At 50.5% G+C, this 23155-nt stretch overlaps 2 protein-coding genes across 9 annotated transcripts in view; both read right to left on the reverse strand.

Moving 5' to 3' along the window:
* Nucleotides 1-631: 631 nt before the first annotated feature.
* HSD17B14 (hydroxysteroid 17-beta dehydrogenase 14) lies at nucleotides 632-17639 on the reverse strand. The gene is made up of 9 exons (XM_004271075.3): nucleotides 17219-17639; nucleotides 16671-16709; nucleotides 16474-16556; nucleotides 15886-15952; nucleotides 12179-12270; nucleotides 1584-1688; nucleotides 1267-1334; nucleotides 1054-1150; nucleotides 632-963 (listed from the first exon to the last, which is right to left on the reverse strand). The coding sequence occupies exons 1-9, from the start codon at nucleotides 17304-17306 to the stop codon at nucleotides 790-792; spliced, it is 813 nt and encodes a 270-aa protein (XP_004271123.1). The 5' UTR covers nucleotides 17307-17639; the 3' UTR covers nucleotides 632-789.
* A 149-nt stretch (nucleotides 17640-17788) lies between these two features.
* PLEKHA4 (pleckstrin homology domain containing A4) overlaps nucleotides 17789-23155 on the reverse strand; it is a 30756-nt gene continuing 25389 nt past the window's right edge. For all 8 annotated transcript variants that reach the window (XM_033430531.2, XM_033430528.2, XM_033430526.2 and 5 more), the window contains 4 exons: nucleotides 21112-21273; nucleotides 19065-19123; nucleotides 18547-18659; nucleotides 17789-18245 (listed from right to left, as the gene is read on the reverse strand). In XM_033430531.2, the coding sequence (XP_033286422.1) occupies nucleotides 17983-18245; nucleotides 18547-18659; nucleotides 19065-19123; nucleotides 21112-21273 (597 nt within the window). In that variant the 3' untranslated portion in view covers nucleotides 17789-17982. The remainder of the gene's footprint in view (nucleotides 18246-18546; nucleotides 18660-19064; nucleotides 19124-21111; nucleotides 21274-23155) is intronic.

Raw genomic sequence — 23155 nt, forward strand, 5'->3', positions numbered from 1 at the left:
CCCCCCACCCCCAAACCGCCCACCGCCGCGGCCAATCCGCAGCAGCGATGCAGCTCCACCTCCACACCTGGGGGACTTACCCCCAACTGGGCCCCTCTCCCCACCTCGGGGAACCGAGTCCCCCTCCTCCCAGCCCGGGAGTCCACGCCCCTTAGTTTCCTCCTCCCTCTTCCCTAGTTTCCTCCTCCAGAAACCCAGGAGTCCAGCCCCCAAGCCTTTCCTCCCTCTGACCCGGGAGTTTCAACCCGACGGCTTTCTCTTCCATCAGGACTTTTGGCGCTGGCCACCCTCCTACTCCGCGGGCAGCAAGGTCAAAACTCCTTTTCCCTAAGCGCCAAGAATAAAGTGCAGATCTTTTTGCTTTACCTCCTCCGTTATTTCCTAATCGGAGCTTAATTTACTCTCCCCTACGGGCCTTTTTAATTAGCGAGCTGGTGAAGCCGACCTGCAATACATTTCCCAGGAGACCCTGGCTACAGGCTCCTGCTGCAAAGCCTGCCGGGAGTTGTAGTCCCTCGGGTCCAGGCCACGCGTGGGAATGCGTGGGGCTGGGTGGGGCGGGGGGACGGGGTCCTGGTGTGATAGGACTCATAAAGGGCCGAAAATAAATGTAATGATGGCTTCCTCCTTCTGGCTGCAGAGCGCTTTTAAGGGAACCTGTGCGGTGGTTTGGCACATTGGTAAGTGGGCTTGATGTCTAGAGTTGGGGGGGGGAGGACTGGAATTTGGGAGACTGAGTTTTGGGTGGGAGAGCCCTAGTCAGGGAAGCCCAAGTGGAAATGTGGGAGATCACGAAGGGATGGTGGGGGCCTCCACGGGGGTGCCCCGACCTGCCTTGCACCCATACCCCAGCTCCGCACCCCCAGTCACTAGCAGCTCAATCCCAGTGCAGAAGCTGGCTTCGGAGGCCAGGAAAACAGCGGCAGCCCCCACCTCCGCTGGCTGGCCCATGCGGCCCAGGGGCTGGGGAGAGACAAGGGGAAAAGGAGGGTCAAGAGAAGCCACCACCTGACCGCCACCCCCATGCCACCTGGCCCTGGCTCCCACTCCTACCTGGGCCAGCGTGCCCTCTCGGATTGTGACTGTGGGGTCAGGCGTTGAGGCTGCCAGCTCTTCCCACAGTGGGGTCCAGATGTTTCCTGGGGAGATGCTGGGGTGAGGCAGGAGAGGGGGTCAGGGAAGTCTGCCGCAAACACTGCCTCCTGGGCTCACTCCCAGTCTTCCCAGCTCCCCCAGCAGGCTCTCAGCCCATGTGGAGCTGCTCACCAGTTGGCACGGACACCATATTGACTCTCATCCAGGGCCAAGGCTTTGGTCGTGGCTGTTACTGCCCCCTGCAGAAGACGGGACATGGAGAAAGTTCAGACCAGAGAAGATGAGGTTCCTTTTGTCCTCTCCTCCCAACCAGGGGGCATCAAGCAGGGGCATCAGAAGAGGGAAGTCACGCTCTCCCTGCAGGTTTCATTGGGCTGCACCAGGCTCTGTCTCTTGGGAGACCCTTGATGTATAACAACATGTCACAGGTGGCCATGCCTCAGGGCTGAGGTTCCTGAAGGAAGGGGCAGGCTACCTCGGTGGTGTACCTTGGTGGCCACATAGGGAACCGCCTGGGACTGGCCAATTGCCCCAACCAGGCTGGAGATGTTGATGACATTCCCGCGGCTCTTGCGCAAGTGAGGGAGGGCGAGCTGGGGAGACAGAAAGCAGAGTAAGCCACCCAAGCCCCTGGATCTCCGCCTGCCCCGTTGAAATGCATCCTGATGGCCATCTCCCGGGTATGCTCACTAGTTGATCTGGGAACCTGTAGGGGCAGCAGCCAGGGTTCTGGGTGCACCTTCTCTGGTTTGCCCCAGGGCCTCTGGGTCTCACCCCTTAAGGAGTCTCTCCTTGTCTGGAAGGGATTTTTCTGTCTCTGCCTCCCCTTTCTGTGTCCTTGTCCCCCTCTCTCAGGGTCCCTGTGTCTCTCTCTAGGCCTTTTTGTATATTACTCAAAACTCCTGTCCAGGGCTTCCCTGGTGGCGCAGTGGTTGAGAGTCCGCCTGCCGATGCAGGGGACACGGGTTTGTGCCCCGGTCCGGGAAGATCCCACATGCCGTGGAGCGGCTGGGCCTGTGAGCCATGGCTGCTGACTCTGCGCGTCTGGAGCCTGTGCTCCGCAACAGGAGAGGCCATAACAGTAAGAGGCCTGCGTACCGCAAAAAACAAAAACAAACAAAAAAAAACTCCTGTCCATAACAAGATAGGAAAATGCAAGAGAGACCAAGATGGCTGCATATTTTACAAAAATGGGAGGAATCTCTTTTATCCGTGGAGGGGAAGATGGTTTCTCTGAGCTTTAGGGAAAGCTCTGTGGTCAGAATGTGACATGGGAAGACTTCATGAAATGTACTCCCTATTCTGCCAACAGAATTGGCAACCCCTGGCTATCAGGAGGTCCTTAAACTAACTCTCAACTCTCTCTCTCTCCCTTTCCTTCTCTCTCCCTCCCAGTCGGTCTCTCTGTTCTTCCATTACACATGACCTTGAATAAACTTAAATTCTATCCCTCCCCTTGCTTGCCTTGGGCAAGGACTGTTCCTGTCATGAAAGATTAATGGGCACAAGCTGGCTCACCCAAGGGATACTCAGAATGGGAAGCTAAATTAACTCTCTCTCTCCGGTTCACCCCACCAGCTTTCTAACCTCCACTCCCTCAGAAACAGCCTCCACCCTGTCCTCAGTGCTCTATCTTCAAACACTCCCCGAGTTCCAACCTCAGGGCCTTTGCATTTGCTGTTCCCTCTGCTCAGAATGTTTCTCCTGACACAGCATGTGACTCACTCCTAGGGTGACCAACTTTCCCCAGTTTTCTGGGGACATGGGACATTCGGTCCATAGTTTCAGGGCTAAAGTGGGACAATACTATCCCCTCAGCAACTTCAAATCCTGTTCAAATGTCATCTTCTCAGTGAGGATTCCCTCACTGTTCTATTTAAAACTGCAACCTGCCTACCCCTGGGTCCCCAGCCCTTTTCCTGATTCCTTTTCCCTGTGTCACACACCTCCTTCTGACATGCCATATATATTTTTATTACTTGCTTATTTGTTTATTCTGTGTTTCTCCCACCAGAATGCAAAAACCTATGAGGGACGGTTGGAATTTCTTATTTTGATTCATCCCCCATACTAAGGTGTCTGGCACATAGTAGGTGTTCAATAAATATCTTTGGCATCAATGAATGAATTTATTGAGGATCTATTATGCGCCTGCCCCTGTTCTCAGCTATTTTTTAATAAATTTATTTATTTATTCCTGGCAGCGCTGGGTCTTCGTTGCTGCGCACAGGCTTTCTCTAGTCACGGTGAGCGGGGGCTACTCTGCATTGCAGTGCTCGGGCTTCTCATTGTGGTGGCTTCTCTTGTTGCGGAGCACGGGCTCTAGGTGCGCAAGCTTCAGTAGTGTAGCACATGGGCTCAGTAGTTGTGGCTCGCAGGCTCTAGAGCACAGCCTCAGTAGTTGTGGTGCACGGGCTCAGTAGTTGTGGCTTGCAGGCTCTAGAGCGCAGGCTCAGTAGTTGTGGTGCACGGGCTTAGTTGCTCTGCGGCATGCAGGATCTTCCCGGACCAGGGCTCCAACCCGTGTCCCCTGCATTGGCAGGCGGATTCTTAACCACTGCTCCAGCAGGGAAGTCCTGTTCTCAGCTCTTTACACAGATTAGCTCATTTAATCCTCACGACAACCCTAAAATGAGGTCTAGTCGACAGCGCCTTCCTCCGGGTGAGGAGACTGAGGAGCGAAAGGGTGACTGATGCTCAGAGGGTCATGTGATCGGTCACGAGCCAGTATTTGTGGCTTGGCCATCTGAGACCCAAACCCATAAGCAAATAAAAACTTCTGACAACTTGGGACTTCCCTGGCGGTCCAGTGGTTAAGACTCCACTCTTGCACTGCAGGGGGTACAGGTTCGATCCCTGCTCGGGGGGCTAAAATCCCATGAGCCCGGCAGACAAAAAACCAAAACATAAAACAGAAGCAATATTGTAACAAGCTCAATAAAGACTTTAAAAATGGTCCACATCAAAAAAAAAAAAAAAAAAAATCTAGGGCTTCCCTGGTGGCGCAGTGGTTGAGAGTCCGCCTGCCGATGCAGGAGACACGGGTTCGTGCCCCGGTCTGGGAGGATCCCACATGCCGCAGAGCGGCTGGGCCCGTGAGCCATGGCTGCTGAGCCTGCGCGTCCGGAGCCCGCGCTCCGCAACGGGAGAGGCCACAACAGTGAGAGGCCCGCGTACCGCAAAAAAAAAATCTTAAAAATAAAAAGAAACTTCTGACAACTCTAAGTGTTCTCCTCCCTGTCTCCCCTCACTCTCACCAGCCTTGAAACCCTGACTCCCCAGGCCCTGCCCTGGCCATATTTCTCTCCTTAATCCTCATCACTCCCTGCCCAGCTGTTTAACTCCCTCCCCTCCCCCAACCTGCAAAGGTGAGGTCCATGGGGGCTGAGACGGGTTCATTCACCACCCTCATCTCAGCACTGGGCACACAGCTAGCGTTCAACAAATATTTGCCCCATGCTCCTTGTGGCCCCTTTCCAGCCCTAACCCAAGGCATTCCTTGGCAGGCATCCTCCCCCACTCCTCCTGCCAAGGTCGCCTGTACCTCTGTGTAGCTGCATCAGGGACCTGCTGGTAAGAGACCTGCTGACTCTCCCTGTCCCTCTTTCCCTTCCTCCCTTCAGACGCCCGATTTGAAACAGCCTTGCTCGCTCAGAGAACTCCTGCAGGCTCTCCCTGGCCTGACTCCAGGTCTCCTAAATGTTCAGGTTCCTGGGTCTGCTTCTTGCTCTCCTCGCCCTGCTGTGGGAACCCCCCACTTTACTGGGTTTCCACCAGCATCTCCTAAATCGCCCTTGGAGCCCCCTTCTGGAGCTCCTGACCTGGCCCCCTCGGGCATTTTCATCTCCGTGTCTCAAGTGCAAAACTTACCCCATTGTCTCCCTCTAAAATCTGCCCCTCTTCCTGGTTCCCAGCCTCTGACATGGGGCCCGCTCCCACCCAGTTTTTCAAGCCGGAGACCCAGGAGATCTGGGGGTCTTCCAGAGCCTCCCTCACCCTCAGTTCCTCATCAGACCCATCACCAAGGAGCTCTTGAATCTCTACAATTCCCTCCACCTTGTTAATTCATTTCACAGACATTTCGTGAGGACCTATTATGTGCCAGGCACTGGGGTAGATGCTGTGGACACTGCAGGAAACAAGACCGGGAGAGATTTCTGCCCTCGTGGAGCCCAAGTTCCGTGGGGAGGCAGCAAGAAACAGATACAAGTGCACTATGAAATGTTCTAGAGTGTAATTAGGGATATGAAACAAGAAGGAGAGCAGGAGGAGGGGGAATGGGAGTGTTGGGCTGGGTGCAGTTTCAAACAGGGTGCCCAAGGGAGGGCTTTGGGAAGGTGAGATTTGAGGGGTTTTTTTTCATTCTTTTTTTGGGGGGGCCTCTCCTCACAGTTTGTGGGATCTTAGTTCCTGGACCAGGGATTGAACCTGTCCATGCCCCCTGCAGTGGAAGCTTGGAGTCTTAACCACTGGACTGCCAGGGAAGTCCCAGATTTGAGCATTTTGAGTCCAGGTGTGAGCTGTAGGCATTTCTTAGAGAAAACCATGCTGGGCAGAGGGAACAGCGTGTGCAAAGGCCCTGAGGCAGAACCAGGCTGGGTGTGTTTAGCAGCCAGGAGGCCACTGCGGTGGGAAGTGAGATCAGAGGAGCAACAGGGGCCAGAGTGTGTGAGGCCTTGAAGGCCAGCTCTTCTCATGTGCACAAGTACGATCATCTCCTGATACGAATTCTCACCCCACTTTGCCCACAGATTTGTTCCTCATACAAGAGACAGAATGATCTGTTACTACTAATGATCTGTTAGTATTAATGGGCTCACATCACTTCCTTGCTCAAATACCTTCTATGGCTTCCTGTTGCTCTTGAGGTCAAGACCAGATGCCTCAGCATGGCCATCCAAGCCTGATATATCTGCCCCCCAACCCCTTCCTGTACCACCCCCTTCACTCACTGCACTCAGCACCTTGAGAGCTCCTAACCCTCTCCCACAGCCAGGCCTCTGCACAGGCTGTTCTCTGCCAGGAGCACCTGCGTCTCCGTGTAGCTCCATCAAGGACCCACTGGACTCTTGATGGCCTGACTCCCTCCCTTTGCCCCACCTCTCCCCTAGCTAATGTCATTCATGTTTCACTTCCTGCAAAAAGCCTACCCTGACGGCCAGAACAAACCAGCACCAGAACACACTCACCCATATAAACTCGTCTCTTGTTTATTTAGTAACACTTGGCTGCCCCATGACTATAAACTCCACAAGGGCAAAGACCACGTGGTGTATCCCCAGCACCTACGAATGCTTGGTCAGTCTTTGATGACTAAATAGATGAACAAATGGATAGGTCTCTAAGAACCAATCCAGCTCTGAGGGTCTACAATAGACACTCCTGTGCTCAAACATCTTCTGCGATCCCTACTGACGAGATCTCATTTCCTTAACTATATAAATATCCCTAATTCCTCTGTTGTTTTCTCTAGCCTAGGCAATGGCTCACTTTGGCTTGTGTCAGAATCCACCAGGGAGGCCAAAGACCCAGAGATTCTGATTCAGGAGGCCTGGGGTCCCAGAATCAACATTTAAAGAGCTTTCAAGGGACATTGGTGGTGGTGATGATGATGGTGGTGATGATGATGATGGTGATGAAGGTAATGATGATAATGATGGGGGGATGATGGCAATGATGGTGAAGATGGTAATATGATGATTTAATAACGATGACGATGATGGCAGTGATGGTTATAATGATGATGATGGTGACGATGGTGATGATGGTGAAGATGGTAATGATGGTGGTAAATGATGACGATGATGATGATGGCAGTCATGGTGGTGATGGGAATGATGGTGATGATGGTGGTGATGGCAATGATGGTGAAGATGGTCATGATGATGGTGGTAAATAATGATGATGATAATGGTGATGGTAGTGATGGTGGTGATGGTCACAATGATGATGACAGTAATGATGGTGAAGATGGTAATGATCATGGTGGTAAATAATGATGATGATAATGGTGATGGTAGTGATGGTGGTGATGGTTACAATGATGATGACGGCAATGATGGTGAAGATGGTAATGATGATGGTTTAATAATGATGACAGTGAGGGTGATGGGAGCCATGGTGGTGATGATTATAATGATGATGAGGGTGGTGATGGCAATAATGGTGAAGATGGCTATGACGATGTTAATGATGATGATGGTGGTGATGGGAATGATGGTGATGATGATGACGGTGGTGATGGTTATAATGATGACAATGGTGATAATGGCAGCAACTTACACATGTTGACAAATTGCTTTACAACAGGCACTGGGATAGAGGCAGGAAGAAGCAGACAAAAGTCTCTGCCCTCTGAAAAACCAAATGCAATCGGCAGACTTTGGAGCTTGCTGTGAACAAACCAACTATAATAAGACATTTGCGAACAACTGGGTGAATTTAAATAGGGCTTGGGTATGAAACGGTATTAAGAAATTACTGTTAATTTTCTTAGGAGATCTAATAGTAATTTGGTCATGTAAAAAAGTCTTAATTTTAATTATTAACATGAAGTTAAATTTTTTTTTTTTTTTTGGTCACCCCACACTGCTTGCAGGATCTTAATTCCCAGACCAGGGATTGAACCCAGGCCCTTGGCAGTGAACGCGCGGAGTCCTAACCACTGGACCACCAGGGAAGACCCCCCAAATGTATTTTTAAGTTAAAACAGTATTTGGCTCTCCCTTGCCTCTTAGATAGGGGGATAACTCTGAGGTGCATGTTTCTCGCTGAATCCCAGAGTGCCCCCAGGGGATGGTGCCCCACCTGGTGGTAACTTGCTTGGTGACGCCCTTCATCAACTGCCTAGCAACTACTCCCCAGGCTGAAGGAAGCAATTCCTGGGATCGCCTTCCATCCATCCTGCCTTTCAGTCCCCACCTGGACTCTGCTTCTGGGGGAACCCCGACTAACACAGGTGTGGCCACGGTACCGTGATAAGAATTCTAATAATCTGAATAAGAAAGTCTCTAGATTAGCTAAGATCATGATATCAATGTTAATGTTACTATGACTGTGTAAGAGAATGTTCTAGTTTTTAGGAAATACCCTCCAAAGCACTGAAGGGTAAATAGACATCATGCTTGCAACTTACTCTCAAATAGAGAGATAGAAGAATAAAGCAAATGTGGTAAAATGTTAACAACAGGAGTCTGCGTATACAGGACTCCTCTGTATTATCCGGGCAATAAGTCTTAATTAAGTCTTAAATTATGTCAAAATAAAAATAAATAGGGCTTCCCTGGTGGCGCAGTGGTTGAGAGTCCGCCTGCCGATGCAGGGGACGCCGGTTCGTGCCCCGGTCCGGGAAGATCCCACATGCCGCGGAGCGGCTGGGCCCGTGAGCCATGGCCGCTGAGCCTGTGCGTCCGGCGCATGTGCTCCGCAACGGGAGAGGCCACAACAGTGAGAGGCCCACGTACAGCAAAAAAAATAAAAATAAATAAACGTTCTAATCCATTGGTAGTATTCATGAAGTTCTTACTAATGAAATTATATGATGTCTGGGTAGGGGATGGCAGGAGGCAATGGATAGAACAAGCTTAACAAAATGCTTATAACTGCTAAAGGGAGAAGGAGATGGAGGTTCTCCTGTTCTTAAAATACACCCAGGTTGTTTCTGCCCCAGGGCCTTTGCACACTCTTTTGGCAAGTGAAACACCCTGTGTCCTACTTCTCTACTTCCTTCCCTCCCATTCAAGGTCGAGCTCAAACTTCACCTTTTCCCTTCTACTTCTCCCAGGATTCACTTGCCCAATATGTATCTCAGAGACTGCAAACCAAGTGAGGTGGATCGGCCACAAGAAACAGAATGGGGCAAGGTTCACGATAAACAATAATACCTTGCAGACAGTAACCTCTGTGCCAGGTATGTTCTGAGGACTTTGTGGGTATTTAATTTAATCTCATTCAATTCTCAGGACAACGCTGTGAATTACTACCACTATTAGCCTCCTTCTACAGATGAGAAAACCTAGGTGCAGAGACTGAGAATCTTGCCTGATGTTACAAGTAGGAAGTGACAGAGAACCCAGGCAGGGGGACCCCAGATCTAGACCCTCATGTGAGGCTTCTGCACCAGCCACTCACAGGTAACAGAGTCAGGAGGCCAAGGAGGGAGAGCTGGGGATTGGGGTACAGTGGGGAGCCCTTGCCATGGATGCAGTTGGCCAACTTTTCAAGAGAAACCAGAAATCCAGGTGTTTGTGAGAAATTTCTCTCTTTTTAAAAATGCTGGCAATTAGGCAATTAATGAGGGAAGCAGAGAAAGAAAAAAAAAACCACACACACACACGGGAAGCCCCTGGTGGTCCAGTGGTTAAGGATCCCTGCTTCCAATGCGAGGGGCTCAGGTTCGGTCCGTGGTGGGGCAGCTAAGATCTCACATGCCGTCGGCACGGCCAAGGAAGGGAAAAAAAATACACACACGCACATACCCTTTACGGGCTGTGGTGTGTGCATGCCTTATTGTACGGAGGTGCCAATCTTTTGTTATTATTATTTTGGCCGCATACCACTGACTTGCGGGATCTTACTTCCCAGACCAGGGATTGAACCCATGCCCTCCGCAGTGAAAGCGTGCAGTCCTAACCACTGGACCCCCAGGGAATTCCCAGGAGGGGCCAATCTTAGAAGGTGAACAGAAACTGGGGACAGGAGCCAGGGTTGATTCGTTGAGAGACAGATTATCCAACTGCCTGGGGATATTTCTCCTGGATCTCGGATGAGATCTGGGGAAGCACCTGAGCTTCTCCACACAGGTGACCCCTGACCCACTCCGTGCCCCTCTCCCCTCTGTTGACATTCGCTTTCCTGAGCTCCTCTAGCCTCAAGCTGGTGCGCTCCGAACTGATGTCTCCAGGCCTCAACCTTTGCCCTAGACCCATGGCCCGCACGCAGATGTCTGGTGGGCATCTCTCACTCGACAGCCCCCCGCCCCGCCTGCTCCTCCCCAGGCTTCCCCAGGGCAGCAGATGCCAACGCCTTCCTGCCAGATGCTGGGGATTGGGGTTGCGGGAAACAAACAAACAAAAACCCCACCCACTCCTTTCTTTCTTAAGTCGGCCGCCACATCTAGTCTATAAGGAAATCTTAAAAAGTCTACCTTTAAAATGCATCCAGGGATTTCCCTGGTGGTCCAGTGGTTAAGAATCCGCCTTCCAATGCAGGGAACTCGAGTTCGGTCCCTGATCAGGGAACTAAGATCCCACATGCCGCAGGGCAACTAAGCCCGCGTGCCACAACTAGAAAGCCCTAACACCGCGACTACTGAGACTGTGCGCTCTGGAGTCCCAGCACCACAACTAGAGAGAAGCCCACAAGCAGCAATGAAGAGCCCTCTCGCCGCAACGAAGATCCCGCGAGCTGCAACTAAGACCCGAGGCAGCCAAATAAATAAATAAACAGAAAAACTTATGGAAAAAATGTATGCAGAATCAGACCATTTCTCACCAAATCCACAGCCACCAGCCTGGTGGGATCCAACATCACCTCCTCTGGCCTGGACCATCCCATCGTCACCTCCTCACTGGCTTCCTGGCCTCTGCCCTTGCCCCCCACTTTGTTCCCCACCTGGCCACCAGACGGCACCAGATCCCACTTACAACAGTTCGAGTTCCTCTGCTCCGAGCACTCTATGGCTCCCAGCTCAGACAGTGTCAAACCCAAGTCCTCTCCAAGGTTTACAAGACCCAGCACGATCTGCCCTCAACTTCCAGCCTCTCCCTGCTTCGTCTGCTTCAGTCACGCTGCCTTCCTCACTGTCCCTCCTACACGCCAAGCACTCCCACCCCAGGGCCTTTGCACTGGCTGCTCCTCTGCTGGACCACAATTGCCCACATACCTCCTTGGGGTCTTGACTCAAATGTCACCTCTTAGAGAAGCCTTCTGACCACCCACCCTGTCTAAAAGAGCACACAGATACACACTTAAAAAACAAATTAAAAAAACCCTTATCTAGTAAAGATCATACTGAATTATTTTATTTATGGGTGAAATAATGCTATCTGAGATTTGCTTTCAAATACTCCAGAAAAGGTAAAGAAAAGAAAAAGTGAGGAGTCAACAAGAAACAAGAATGACAGAATAGGGGCCTCCCTGGTGGCGCAGTGATTAAGAATCCGCCTGCCAATGCAGGGGACACAAGTTTGATCCCTGGTCTGGGAAGATCCCACATGCCGCGGAGCAACTAAGCCCGTGCACCACAACTACTGAGCCCGCACGCTCCAGGGCCCGTGCTCCGCAACAAAGAGAAGCCACCGCAATGAGAAGCCCACATACTGCAACAAAGGGTAGCCCCCGCTCGCCACAACTGGAGAAAGCCGGCGCGCGGCAATGAAGACCCAACGCAGCCAAAAATAAATAAATAATTTTTTAAAAGTATTATAATGGGGAGTTCCCTGGCGGTCTAGTGGTTAGGACTCTGCGTTTCCACTGCAGGAAGCACGGGTTCGATCCCTGGTCGGGGAGCAAAGATCCTACAAGTCCCACAGCACAGCAAAAAAAAAAAAAAGTATTATGATGGTAAATTAAATAAATAAATAAAAAGTACTTTGCTGAAAATAAGTTGTTATCATAGAGGACGAATATGTATGTGTACATGTAGCTGCCATATGAGCGAGTAGTCAGGAAAGCCCTTTCTGAAGAGATGGTATTTGAACTGAGATAGTGAGTAGGAGGCGATTTGGGGAAGAGTCAGAGGAAAAGCGTAGAGGTAGAAGGAGATACTCTTTGCTCCTGATAGCTATTCACTGGGTAGCAAACCTGTGACTGTCTATTACCGATTCCTTGTCCTAACTCCTTTCTCCAGATCCTTAACATCCCCCACCACTACCACCACACCACTTTGGAAGGTTCTGGAAGGTTCCTAAGAAGACTGGGCTATGTAGCAACACAGGTAGCTTTGGCCAGCTGTAGGGATCTGCATGCATTTCTTTTCTACAAAAATGGAGTCCTTCTGGAATAAGATCAAAGCAAGGCACAGAAAACATTTGGCTCTGAGACAGAGTGGGTCTGACAGTCTCACTGTCAGGCGGCTGCTCACCTTGGTCAGGGTGTACGTCCCCAGCAGGTTCAGCTCCAGCAGCTGCCGGAAGCCCTGGGCAGAGGTCTCCTCGGGCCACTGCGGAGGTGGATCTAAGGGTGGGGGTGGAAGAGAGAGAGAGCAGAGGATGAGGGAACCATGAAGACAGGAGAGCAGGGAAGGGACATAGGCACTGCGGGGTGCAGGGGGGAGGAGTGGCAGACAAGAGGGTCAAGGGTCCTGAAAAGGAAAGGAGGCTGCATAGTGGTTACTAAAAAAGTAGTCTCAAAATTGGATTAAGAAGATGTGGTTTGTATGTACACTTGGAATATTAGCCTTAAAAGAAAGAACGGGGGCTTCCCTGGTGGCGCAGTGGTTGAGAGTCCGCCTGCCGATGCAGGGGACGCGGGTTCATGCCCCGGTCCGGGAGGATCCCACATGCCGCGGAGCGGCTGGGCCCGTGAGCCATGGCCGCTGAGCCTGCGCGTCCGGAGCCTGTGCTCCGCAACGGGAGAGGCCACGACAGTGAGAGGCCCGCGTACCACAAAAAAAAAAAAAAAGAATGAAATATCGCCATTGGCAGCAACATGGATGAACCTAGAGAATATTATGCTTAGTGAAATAAGTCAGAGAAAGCCAAAAACTGTGTGATGTCACTTACATGTGAATCTAACAAATAAGACAAGTAAATATATATGCAAAATGGAAACAGACTCAGATATAGAAAAGAAACTTGTGGTTACCAAAGGGGAGAAGGAGGGAGAGAGGGACAAATCAGGAGTATACAAACTACTACAGATACAAACTACTATGTATAAAGTAGATAAGCAACAAGGATATATGGTATAGCACAGGGAATTATAGCCATTATCTTGAAATAACCTATAATGGAATATAGTCTGCAAAAATACTGCATCTCTATGGTGTACACCTGAAGCTAACATAAGACTATAAATTAACTATACTTCAATTAAAAAAAATTAAAAGGAGCAGGGACTTCCCTGGTGGCGCAGTGGATAAGACTCTGCGCTCCCAATGCAGGGGGCCGACGTTTGATGCCCGGTCAGGGAACTAGATCCCACATGCATGCCGCAACTAAGAGTTTGCATTCCGCAACTAAGAGTTTGCATTCCGCAACTAAGGAGCTGGCAAGCCGCAACTAAAGGAGCCCTGGAGCCGCAACTAAGACCTGGTGCAACCAAATAAATAAACAAATATTTAAAAAACTAAAAGGAGCATCAAAAGAAAAAACAAACAAAAAACCAGTCTCAGGGCCAGAAGGCCTGGGTTCAAATCTTAGCTCTGACACTTCTTGGCTGTGTGACTTTAGGCAAGTCACTTTGCCCCCTGTGCCTGTTTCCTCATCTGCAGAATGAGGATAACACTTTGTTCTTAGGCTTATAAATTTCACAAGTCAATATTTGTGCCTGACACTTAGTACTATAAATGTGTTTGTTAAATAAATAGAAAGAGGGGACTTGCCTGGTGGTCCAGTGGTTAAGACTCTGCACTCCCAATGCAGGGGGCCTGGCTTCGATCCCTGGTCGGGGAACTAGATCCTGTAAGCCACAACTAAAAGATCCCACGTGTCGAAACTAAGACCCGGCACAGCCAAATAAATAAATATTAAAAAAAAAAAATAGAAAGAACTGGGTGGATGGAAGAGGGACAGACAAATCAACATTCAGAAGAAAAGAAGCAGGAAAGATAGGAGTAAGAACAGGAAAAAAAAAATAGAAACTGGGAAAAATGGACCCTGAACCTTCCAAAGGCTTTAAGAGTCAAAGTGGATGAAGGGACAGAGAGATGGAAAACAAGATAATGGAAAGTTAATGAAATATTGGATTATTCCTCCTGGAGACCCAGGGCTTATGGCCTTGCTTCCTTCAGAGAACGGTTCAAACATCTTCAGAGAATCCACCCCAGACCCTCTGTACAAAACAGCCCCTGCCATTCTCTAAGCCCTCAATCAGATTTATTTTTCTTCATAGTCTTTATCAGTACCAGACATGCTAATATATACAATCAATTATCCTTATTCGAGGCAGCTATAGTCCACAAAGTCACAGGGAACACTGCATTAGTGACTATTGACCCATTGCTCCTAGGGGAAATACATGTATATAATATTACATTATAACATATACATGCTATTAACTGAAAGTTTGTGTCCCGCCCCCCAAATTCCTTATGTTAAAATCCTAACCTCCAATGTGATGGTATTTGGAGGTGGGGTTCTGTGGGAGTTAAGTCATGAGGATGGCTCCCTCTTGAATGGGATTAGTGCCCTTATAAAAGAGACCCCCGTGAGGTCCTTCGTTCCTTCCACCATGTGAGGCCCCAGCAAGCAGGCTCTCACCCAACACCAAATCTGCTTCTGACTTGATCTTGGACTTTGCAGCCTCCAGAACTGTGAGAAATAAATGTTTGTCATTTAAGCCACCCAGTCCATGGTATTTCTGTTATAGCAGCATGAACAGACTAAGACAGGACATATATGTGTATGTATATATGTACATATGTATATGTATATAGTTATATGGCTATCTAACATAAATATTATAACCTTAAATCCTAAAAACAACCCATACTGGCAGACTCTATTTTATTTATTTTGCAAATAAGGAAGTGTTAAGTGACTTGCCTGAGGCTGCCCCACTCACAGATGCCAGAGCTGGGATTCAAACCCATCCAGCTGGCCCCAGAGGGAACTCCTTACAAGACACTGCCCTCTCCCGTCTCCACCTCTGGGCATCTCTCTGTTTGAAAGCTAAACCCAGAGGGCAGAGCATCACCATGTTTGACCTTAGCTGGGAACACGTGCTACGGGCAACTCAAATTTTTGCCTCTCTGCCCATGTCCGTGAATACCGGGAAAGTGCAGTGAGTACTGATTCTGGGGTTACAACCCACCCTGCAAGGAGGTGAGTTCGCAAATACGGAATCCGCAAATAATGAGGATTAACTGTATCTGTCTTTTCTTGTCTATTTCCTTCCTCTACAATGTGAATCCCATGAGGACAGGAATGCTTGGTCAGTTTTGTTCACTGCTAAATCCCCAGTCCCTAGGACAGAATGTGGGACATACTAGATGCTCAATAAATATCTGTTGAAAGGATCAAGGACACAGAGAGAAAGGATGCACTAGTATCTGCCGTCTCTAAATTCTTACAACAGAGAAGGGAAGTGCAGCCCAGAGAGGGTAAGTTAATTGCTCAAAGTTGCCCAGCCAATAAGAGAGGCTTCTTTCTACCACGGCCTTGCTGTGTGACCCCAGTCCAATCAATTCACCTCTCTGAGCCTTGGTTTACCAACGTGAGGCATTCTTACGAAGGGTAAGCAGGAAGCTGATGGCAATTTCCCTTCAAAGCCTCCACACCAAGCCCTATAGACCATGTGTAGAGAGTACATCACCTCAGTCATGGAAAAAGGGCCATCAGCCTCACTTCATAGATAAGAAACTGAGGCTACAAGATGGCAGCTATGTGCCCAAGACAGTTCCGGCAATTATGAGGCTGAGCAGTTACACTATTCCATACTCACAATGACCCTATAATGATGACAGGGATGGTGATTTTCATTTTAGAGATGTAGAAACGGATGCATAAAAGGGCTAAGGGCACAGGCCTGGGGGCACACAGCAGGGATGGAACAGAGCCAGCATTGGGGTGGGAAGCCAGGAGGTGGGTTGACACCAGTGGAGAACAGCCCTCAGGACTCATGACTCACGGTAGCCAGCGCTGTTGACTACACAATCCAGGCGGCCGAAACGGTGGATGGTCTCAGAAATGAGGGTCTGAGGAGAAAGATATCTCGTGAGTGAGCAGTGATGGTACCAGGCCTTTTGGAGCCGAGGGTCCAAAAGTGAGGTGGGGACAGGAGTCACAGCTGAGGGGCCAGACACCAGAGGGCTGGTGACATTCACACTGCGGTCACTACTCCAGAGACCTGGGACTGGGGTGCGGGGGCAGATGTCAGAGATACTGGCTAAAGAGAAAGACCAGAAACCCTGAGGAAAGAGAAAAACTCTTACAGAAAGAGACTCACTGTGAGGAATTTATTTGTCCCAATCCACATGACAGGTGTGACAAGAGCCTTGAGGGAGTGGGAGATAAAGGAGAATCTTCCCAGGAGACACAGGACCTGGTCGGCAGAGTTAGGGAAAGCCTGGAAATGATACTGAGCTGAAACCTCTGGGACGGGTACAATTTAGCCAGGAGAAGGGGGGAAGGCAGAGGGAACAGCATGTGCAAAAGCCTGGGGCGGGGTGGAGAAACAAGTGGAGATACCGGGGGTAGGGACAGAAAATACGCTCACCCTCACATCTTCCTCCTGAGTCACATCACAGAGCAGAAAGACGGTGCCAGGAAGCTCCCGCTCCAGCGCCCGACCCCCGGACTCTGCAGGAAGAGAAGGGCTGGGGGTCTGGACTCTTGGGTCAGAGGGAGGAAGGGTCTGGGGACCCGGACTCCTCTTGGAGGGGTGGGGGTGAGGACTGAGGGACCCTCACTCACCATCTTTGTCACAGATAACCACTTGGGCACCGCTTTCCACTGAGGATGGGAAGAGAACTGGTTAACCCAGCACAGGCCTTTGCGAAGCCCTCTGGTGCCCTCTAGTGGCCACCTGAAGTGGGGCCGTCTCCCGCTATGCTCCCTTCGTGACCCCAAAGTCTCATGATAATCCCCTAGGACAAAGGGCAGAAGTTTTGACACATATTCTCCTTGGCTGCTCCAGGTGCTTGCTGGAGCTCCTGAGCCTCCATCCCCGGGTTCCAGAGTAAACCCTAAATCTGCAAGAGGCATGTTCCCCCAAACCACCCGTTTTGTAGCCATTACTGAGACCCGCCGAAAGCGAGTCAATGGCGTTTGGAAATCCGCCAAAATCTCAGGCCCCAGGCTACCACTGCCTATCTTTTCATTAACTTTGCAAATGGGATTTTATAAGATAAGAATCTAGATTCCAGTACAGAAGATACTTCTTTCCACACCCATTAATTAGCCCCCGAGGGTCCCTCCTCTCCCAGACTCCCAACATTCAGAGCCAGCCAGACCCCACTCACCGAAGGCTCGAACGATCCCGGCTCCGATGCCGCGCCCGCCCCCGGTCACGACGACCACCTTCCCAGCATAGCGCGTTCCCGTTGCCATTCCGCGTGAGACTGTCTCTCCCTCTGTCACTCACTCCAGGATTCTATCCACCTCAAAATCCGGTGAGGTCGTGGGGTCGAACGGTAAATAGGGGCTGGATCCTGGAAGCCCGGCCCTGGGGGGCGTTGCCAGGAAAGCCAGAAGCCTGGAAGGTTGGTCCCAGCCCCGTCCTCCCTCAGACCCAGAGGTCCGGATCCCCAAACCCCTCCTCCCTCAAACTCAGGATTCCTGCCGTCTCGCCCCCTCTGCCCTCGGACCCAAAACTCCAGGTCCCTAGTCTTCTCTTCTTTCAGATCCAGGAATCCTGGTCCCCAGCCCCCTCCTCCCTCAGAACCAGTAACCTGGACCCCGAGCTTCCTCCTTCCTCAGACCTACAAGTCCGAGGTCCTTGTCCCCTCCTCCCTCGGGGCCCAGAAGCCCACTACTCCGGCTCTACCCCTCAGAGACACCAGCGTAACAACCTCAGACAGAAAGTTCTTGACTAAAAGTTCAAAGTTTTAATCCAAATCTGGACAAGTGTTGGGAAAATCAAACTTTGGCCATAGAAACCCCTCCCCTTCTAGGCCACCTGAGGGGACCAGATCACGCCCCCAGGTTCCTGGAGAGGCTCCAGATCTCCAGGGGGTACCTCCAGGCCACGCCCTCACTCTCTGATTGGTTGCTACGTTTAGGCGGGTCAGAAGCTAGACTGCAGCAGAGTGACTCGAAGAGGCCACGCCCCCTCGTCTTGGGTTAGGGCGGGAGGGGCGATCCCGGAATCCCACGTCGGCTCCCAGGAGGCGGGGCCTGCGCCGCGCCCACTACCTCTGCGGGAGAACCCCAAGGAGCGGGAATTGGCAGCTGGAGGAGATCTTGGGGGGGAGGACACCTGGGGCGGGGGCTCTGACGGAGGCGGCGGGGCTGGGGGAAGAGGGTCTCCTCGAGACTCCAAATTTCCACCTGGAGAGGACGAATGGGGTATGAGAATGGCAAACTCTGGGACCCAGAAGTCCAGACTCCCCCAGGCCTTTCCTCTCAGACCTAGGAGTCCGACCTCACAGCTCCCTCCTCTCCCAGACCCAGAATTCCTGGACCCTGGGCCCCTCCTTCCTGGGATCTAGAACTCCCAAGCCCTGTCCAGCTCTCTCCTCATAAAGATAAAGGATTCCTCAGACCCCTACCCATCAGCACCTACGATTCCAGGCCTCCGACTCCCTCTTCCCTAAAACCCAGTAGCCCAAAGTCCCCAGCCCATTCTCACCTGTCATCATTCTGTGCCACTGCGACGCCTCAGTGGCCAGGGCTTGAGAGAGGCTGAGAACTCGCTCCCGGTGCCCTTCGGATGTCGGCAAATAAGGGGTGGTGTTCCTTGGACTAGAAAGAAAGAGATTTGGGGAACTTGTATAATTAGCCAGTACAGTAAGGACCACAGTGCCCCGCGTGTCCTTCTGGGAGTTGTAGTCCCTAGCACGTGTCTCTAAAGGATTTTAAACTGGGCGCGACCCTCTTTTAAAAAGCCCGCGTGCATTGTGGGATTTGTAGTCCGGTTGCCGGAAATTTTCTCAGATTTCCTGACGGAGGGGCGGAGTTTGATATAGACCAAGGAACTGCAGTTCTCACTGCGAACTAGGGCTTTCTGATTCCTCAGGAACTCAAGCGTCTCTAAAAGATTCTGCGATCTGTACGTACTCACGAGTACTCAGGAGACATTAATAGCAATGCTACTCTCCTTCCCTTTGCTAATTTCCCTGCTCCTTGCCCCGATCTCCAATTCCTTACCTGCTCCAGGACCCCGAGCTTCTAAGCCATTTCTGGGCTCCTGAGTGTCCCAAGACAGGCTGCAAAGGAATTGGTGCATTAGAATTCCTCATCTGGAAGTCCTCATGTTCTCATTTTGAGGGTGAAGGGGTTCAGAAAGGGGATAAAACTGCCCCAAACACACTGCCAATTTTTAACTTTACTTGAGCTCCTGGAAAACAAGAAGAGCTCGGAAAATCACCGCCCCCCCGCCCCACCAGCCCCTTTGCATTCTGGTAAAAGGCTTACTGCAAAGAACCCCTCTTCTCCATATGACTTAGATAAGACTAATGAAGTAAAATTGCTATTTTAAGGCAGGACAAGAAAAATTAAACATAAAATTCTCTCTGTGTGCTTGAGTGTCCTCCCTCTCTCCCTAATGTGCAGGGTGCATCTGCATTACACATTAACCAGAGCTCCTCAGAGATGGCAGTGCCTGCTCTATCGTAAAGATCATTTTTCCCCCCTTTCTTCCGACACTACCAATGTAACTTCTTAAAAGAACAGTATTCTTTTCCAACTCTGTAGATCACGGTGATTTGCTTCTGGCTTTGTATGTTCTTCCCTAGACTATGTATCCTTGGTGAACTTTTTATGTAAAAATATCAGTATGTCATTTTTTAAAGTTATTATTATTTTTTACATTTATTTTATTTATCTTTTTTTTTTTTTTTTTTTTTTTGGCTGCATTGGGTCTTCGCTGCTGCCCTGGGCTTTTCTCCAGTTGGGGTGAGCAGGGGTCACTCCTGTTACGGGCCTCTCACTGCTATGGCCTCTCCTGCTGCGGAGCATGGGTTCTAGGTGCATGGGCTTCAGTAGCCATGGCACGCGGGCTCAGTAGCTGTGGCACGCGGGCTCTAGAGCGCAGGCTCAGTAGCTGTGGCGCACGGGCCTAGTTGCTCCGCGGCATGTGGGATCCTCCCAGACCAGGGCTCAAACCCGTGTACCCTGCATTGGCAGGCGGATTCCCAACCACTGCGCCACCAGGGAAGCCCATCAGTACGTCATTTTGATGTACGATCCTTTGTCTGGAAAATGGATGTGAGTGTGCCTTTTGACTTCTAACACATGGAACAGTTCTCAGAGCTGTCTGAGAGTCTGTCTCCCAGGTTATAATCCTGTTTCGCTCAAATAAAATTCCCTTTGTTTCTTGTTAACTTGTTTTTAATAGAATTTTCGTCGACAAGATTCACAGTTGACCCCCCGCCCCACCCCGTTTACCTGTGACAAGGCCAGAAACAGACCCTCCAAATTCACATTCCTTTTGTCGTAAATGATTAGCTGGACTCTTTGTCCCCCCCAAACTAGCTAGACATAGAGATAAATGTTTGGTGTTCAGCTGACTTGAGATGCTCCCTGTTTACAAAAACAATCCCAACTGTAAAATCAACCCACTTGTCTAATTCCTTCCTAGAAAAGTCTAAGATGAAACCATCCATGGGGAAGTCCCTGGCAGTCCAGTGGTTAGGACTCCACACTCTCACTGCAGAGGGCCTGGGTTCAATCCCTGGTGGGGAAACTAAAATCCCACAAGCCACTGCGCAATGGCGTGGCCAAAAAAAAAAACAAAAAAAAAAACCCACCAACAGCAAACCAAACAAACAAACAAAAAATGCCGTCCTGCCCGGACCACTCTGATCGTTGGAGCTGGAGTCCTCTCCCCAGCACCATAACATGAATAAAATCTATTTCCTTACTTGATCAATTTTTCTTCTTTTCTTTTTGCCTTTGACAACACATAGTAACTGAAAAGGAAAATTGGGCTTCCAATCCAGACCCGTGACCCCCACCCCCTCCCTGAGAAGGGAGAACGCTGGTGAGGTGGAGATGTTGTCTCTGGCCCACCCTGTCTTCCACCGATAAGGGAGGCAGGATGCTGATTTCAACACAGGTACAGCGGGGTAAAATCTGGAAACCTGTTCTGGGTACGGAGGAAGGAAACATCCCCATTTTACAGAGAGGAAAACTGAGGCTCCAACTAGGAACTAAGAACCCACTGCTGCTTCACCGCCCCACCCGTTTCCCTCACTTTTTGTTCTGCGTCAGGCTGGCGTCCGGCTGGGGACAGTGTCCTCCCCAGAGTGAGGAGCCGGGGGGAGGCTGGGCGAGGGAGAGGCCGACCGTACTCCTGGTGTCTGCGCATTCTCTCCAGTTGCTCCTGAGCACTCATCCGGGGCCGGGCCAGAGGGACCTGGGGAGATGAGAAACACCGCGATACTCCAACCTTGGCCTCCGTTTTCTCTCTTCCCTGAACCTCTCAGCCCCCTGCCTTGCCCTTCCCAATAAGTTCACCCCCGCTCTCGAGGGCTACTTCTACACCCGGAGCACAGGCTGTCCCTCTGCTGCTCAAGTCCTTCCATGGCCCCCAAGCGCTTTCAGGACAAAGGCATTGGAGGCCCCTTGTGGCCTGGTCCCTACCCACCTCTCCAGCCTCAACTCCATCAGCTGCCCTGTTCAAACCCGAAGCCCCAGACTGACAAACACCCACACTTCCCTGGACAGATCAAGTCTCTTTGCAGTGATAGTCAGGACTCCAGGTTGCTTGTGATTAAAAAAAAAACAAAACAAAAAAACCTCTGAATCAGCTTTGAAAACATTAAAAGGAAGAATGAGATTTATCGTGTAACTCGATCGTCAGGAGGACCACTTTGGGTTTGTCTGAGGGAGGACTTTACAAGCTCTCTCGTGCCCTCAAAACCAGAGGGAAGAGACACACAGGGAGACTGTCATGTGACAATGGCAGTTATGCTGCCACGAGCCAAGGAGCTTTACCAGAAGCTACCAGAAATATGGTTCTGATGACACCTTGATCATGATCACTTACTTATAGCCTTAAGAACTTAAAATGCAACAGGATGGAGATAAATCAAAGGGGAACTTGAACTTGAACATTTGGAACATTCGCAGCCTATGTGTATTGCAAGGAAGCTTGTTCTGATGGGAACACCAAGGGTGTGTCCGTAAAACCGTTTGCTGAGACATTAGGCATGTGATGATGTGTGGAACCAGTAAACCAACTCAGCAGAAAAGATGCCAAGTCAAACTGAAGGGGACAGAGATGGGACAAAACGAAGGAAGGCCATCAGACATCTGGGATGCTGCAGGCAGGAAAGTGGCCAAGAGAGCTTCAAACGTGTTATCCTTCCAGAAAGGGGGTCATTTGGACACAGACATGCACCTAGGGAGAACGCCACAGGACAACTGAAGTTATGATGCCACAAGCCAAGGAACGGATCTCTCCCTAGCTCCTTCAGAAGGAGCCTGACCCAGGACTTCCCTGGCGGTCCAATGGTTAAGGCTCCAGGCTTCCACTGCAGGGGGCGCAGGTTGGATCCCTGGTCAGAGAACTAAGATCCCACGTGCCGTGCAGCGCGGCCAAATTAAGTAATTAATTAAATTTTTTTTAAAAAAGGGCATGGCCCGACAACACCTTGATTTCAGACTTCTAGCCTACAGAACTGTAAGACAGTAAATTTATTGTTTAAGCAAAAAACAAAGGGGATGGGGGTGGGGAGAGAACTCTCCACTGCAGTCTCCAACTAGAACATTCTAGGCAGACAGCTTAGATCTGTTGCTATTGTAGGACCAATCACTGCAGTTTACTCTACGTGACTCTGATTTGGTCGATCCTGAGTCACATGCCCACCTGTTAGATACATCATAGTCCCTGTAAATTGACCCTATGTCATTTATTTCTTCATGGCAGGCCAGACCACTGACCCGAAAGCCTGCTAGGGCCAAACTGAAACTTTTACACATCCCTTGTTTCAAAGATAGCTCAAGTAGACAGATATTTTTAGCCACTTAGAGCCTGCCTGTTTTGAATACTCCGTGAAGTTGTACCCAGCATCTGCTAGCCATAGGTAAGATCAACCTGTAGCTATAAAAGCCCCCAACAGGGGAATTCCCTGGAGGTTCAGTGGTTTTAAGGGCTCCGCGCTTCCACTGCAGGGGGCACGGGTTTCATCCCTGGTCGGGGAGCTAAGATCCCGCATGCCTCGCGGCGGGACCAAAACAAACAAACAAAAGAAGCCCCCAACAGGCTGCTGCCCTTAGGAGCTCTCTGACCCAGA

Source organism: Orcinus orca, chromosome 20 (genome assembly GCF_937001465.1).
Source record: "Orcinus orca chromosome 20, mOrcOrc1.1, whole genome shotgun sequence".
In the NCBI taxonomy this organism is placed as follows: domain Eukaryota; kingdom Metazoa; phylum Chordata; class Mammalia; order Artiodactyla; family Delphinidae; genus Orcinus; species Orcinus orca.

Coding starts and splice junctions, on each gene's coding strand:
- HSD17B14 (XM_004271075.3), bottom strand. CDS start 17,306: ATGGCAACGGGAACGCGCTATGCTGGGAAGGTGGTCGTCGTGACCGGG. Junction 12,271..15,885: donor AGTCAACAGCGCTGGCTACC/GTGAGTCATGAG, acceptor CCCCACCCTTAG/ATCCACCTCCGCAGTGGCCC. Junction 1,689..12,178: donor GGACGTACACCCTGACCAAG/GTGAGCAGCCGC, acceptor CTGTCTCCCCAG/CTCGCCCTCCCTCACTTGCG.